The sequence below is a fragment of the Plasmodium fragile genome (genome assembly GCF_000956335.1).
Source record: "Plasmodium fragile strain nilgiri unplaced genomic scaffold supercont1.73, whole genome shotgun sequence".
NCBI lineage: Eukaryota > Apicomplexa > Aconoidasida > Haemosporida > Plasmodiidae > Plasmodium > Plasmodium fragile.
This window is the reverse complement of record NW_012192653.1, coordinates 31843-33637: the sequence shown is the minus strand read 5'-3', so window position 1 is coordinate 33637 and position 1795 is coordinate 31843. Positions and strand designations below refer to the sequence as shown.

The window sequence follows — 1795 nt, the reverse complement described above, 5'->3', positions numbered from 1 at the left end:
CCTGTCATCCCTGTCGTCTCTATCCCTCCTGTCATCCCTGTCGTCCCTATCGCGCCTGTCATCCCTATCCCTCCTGTCATCCCTGTCATCCCTGTCGTCCCTATCCCTCCTGTCATCCCTGTCATCTCTATCGCGCCTGTCATCCCTATCCCTCCTGTCATCCCTGTCATCTCTATCCCGCCTGTCATCCCTATCCCTCCTGTCATCCCTATCCCTCCTGTCATCCCTGTCGTCCCTATCGCGCCTGTCATCCCTGTCATCTCTATCCCGCCTGTCATCCCTGTCGTCTCTATCCCTCTTGTCATCCCTGTCATCTCTATCCCGCCTGTCATCCTTATCCCTCCTGTCTTCCCTATCCCTCCTGTCATCCCTGTCATCTCTATCCCTCCTGTCATCCCTGTCGTCCCTATCCCTCCTGTCATCCCTGTCGTCCCTATCGCGCTGGTCATCCCTGTCGTCCCTATCGCGCTGGTCATCCCTGTCATCCCTGTCATCCCTGTCATCTCTATCCCGCCTTTCATCCTTATCATCTTCACGTTTGTCCTCATGTGTCTTATCCATATTAATCACATCATTCTTATCATCCCTGCGTTCAGCGTCTGCATTATCAGGTGATTCTATGGTGGACAGGGGATTACTGCGATCGTTATCTCGTACTTCAGAATTTGAAACAACCTTGTTGTCGTCATCCCTACTAGTGTTATCATCATCAGTTTTGTCGGGAGATGATGTAACGTGATGCGTAGCATCATCCCTTTCATCAGCGCACTCAGCTCCAGTTTTAAATCTACTACAAGAATTCCTATCATCTGGATCACATCGATATTCGGTGTCTCTCTCATCATAGTTGCCTTGGTTAGCACCTCTTATTCTTGGGTTATACACGTCCTCCTCCTCCTCTTGCCATCTGCTGTCTTCTTTTCTTCTTGCATCGCAGTCAAAGCAATCTTCATTGAAGTACTCACCTAAGGATCTGCCATTTCTGCTAACCTCTAACCTGGAACAGTTGGTGTCGTTCTAACAAGAGGGTAAAGTAAAGGGATACCAAGTGAGTTAGGGAATGGGTGAGGGAAATAGGTAAAGCACAGGCACTGGGTAAGATTGTATTAATAATTACACTTAGGTAACACACTTCATCGTATAAGTATATACACATATGCAAGCAATGATGCCGAGGTCAAAGGGTCAAAATTGAATAACACATCATTACTCAGATGCTCAAAGCTGATACTGCCCCGCCCGTCATGCTCTTTCACTCACCTGTAACAACACAATGATAACACCAAAGACGAACAACAGTTTGTATGGCAAGGAAGCCAGATTGAAGTCAGCGAAGCTCTTTCTGCTCTTGCCTTTGTTCTTCCTCCCATCGGATTTTGCTACAGTCCTCCTGTTCATACCGATGGATCTCTTAATATCAGCTGGAGATGCAGTCCCGGGAAGGACGATAATTGGGATATTGCACGAACTCATTTTGGACTTTATCAACGGGGGAAAGAAAAATATTAGCACAACACAGCCAGGCAAATATATATAGAACGCGTATATATTATATGTAACGGCGCTACACTTGTACGAAGCCTTTGAAGGTTTTCTATATACACTTCCTCTAGCTTTCAGCTATATCTATATGTAGAGAAAAGGACGTTCCTATTCAATTATAACGTTTGCAATAAATAAGCACATGTGGCGGAAACAAAATATAAACGGAACAATATTAAAAACATACGACTATAGGTAAAGTAGTTTTTTCCAGTTTGATTTAAAAAGGGTTTTTTTTTTTTTTTTTACTACT

General features: G+C 44.9%; 1 protein-coding gene across 1 annotated transcript in view; it reads right to left on the bottom strand.

Moving 5' to 3' along the window:
- The window catches only part of AK88_04714 (uncharacterized protein), a gene marked incomplete at both ends in the record, with an annotated part of 5721 nt that extends 4248 nt beyond the window's left edge, over positions 1–1473 (bottom strand). Inside the window, 2 exons of the mRNA XM_012482322.1 lie at positions 537–1017; positions 1261–1473. Coding sequence (XP_012337745.1) covers positions 537–1017; positions 1261–1473 — 694 coding nt within the window. The remainder of the gene's footprint in view (positions 1–536; positions 1018–1260) is intronic.
- Between the last annotated feature and the right edge of the window lie 322 nt (positions 1474–1795).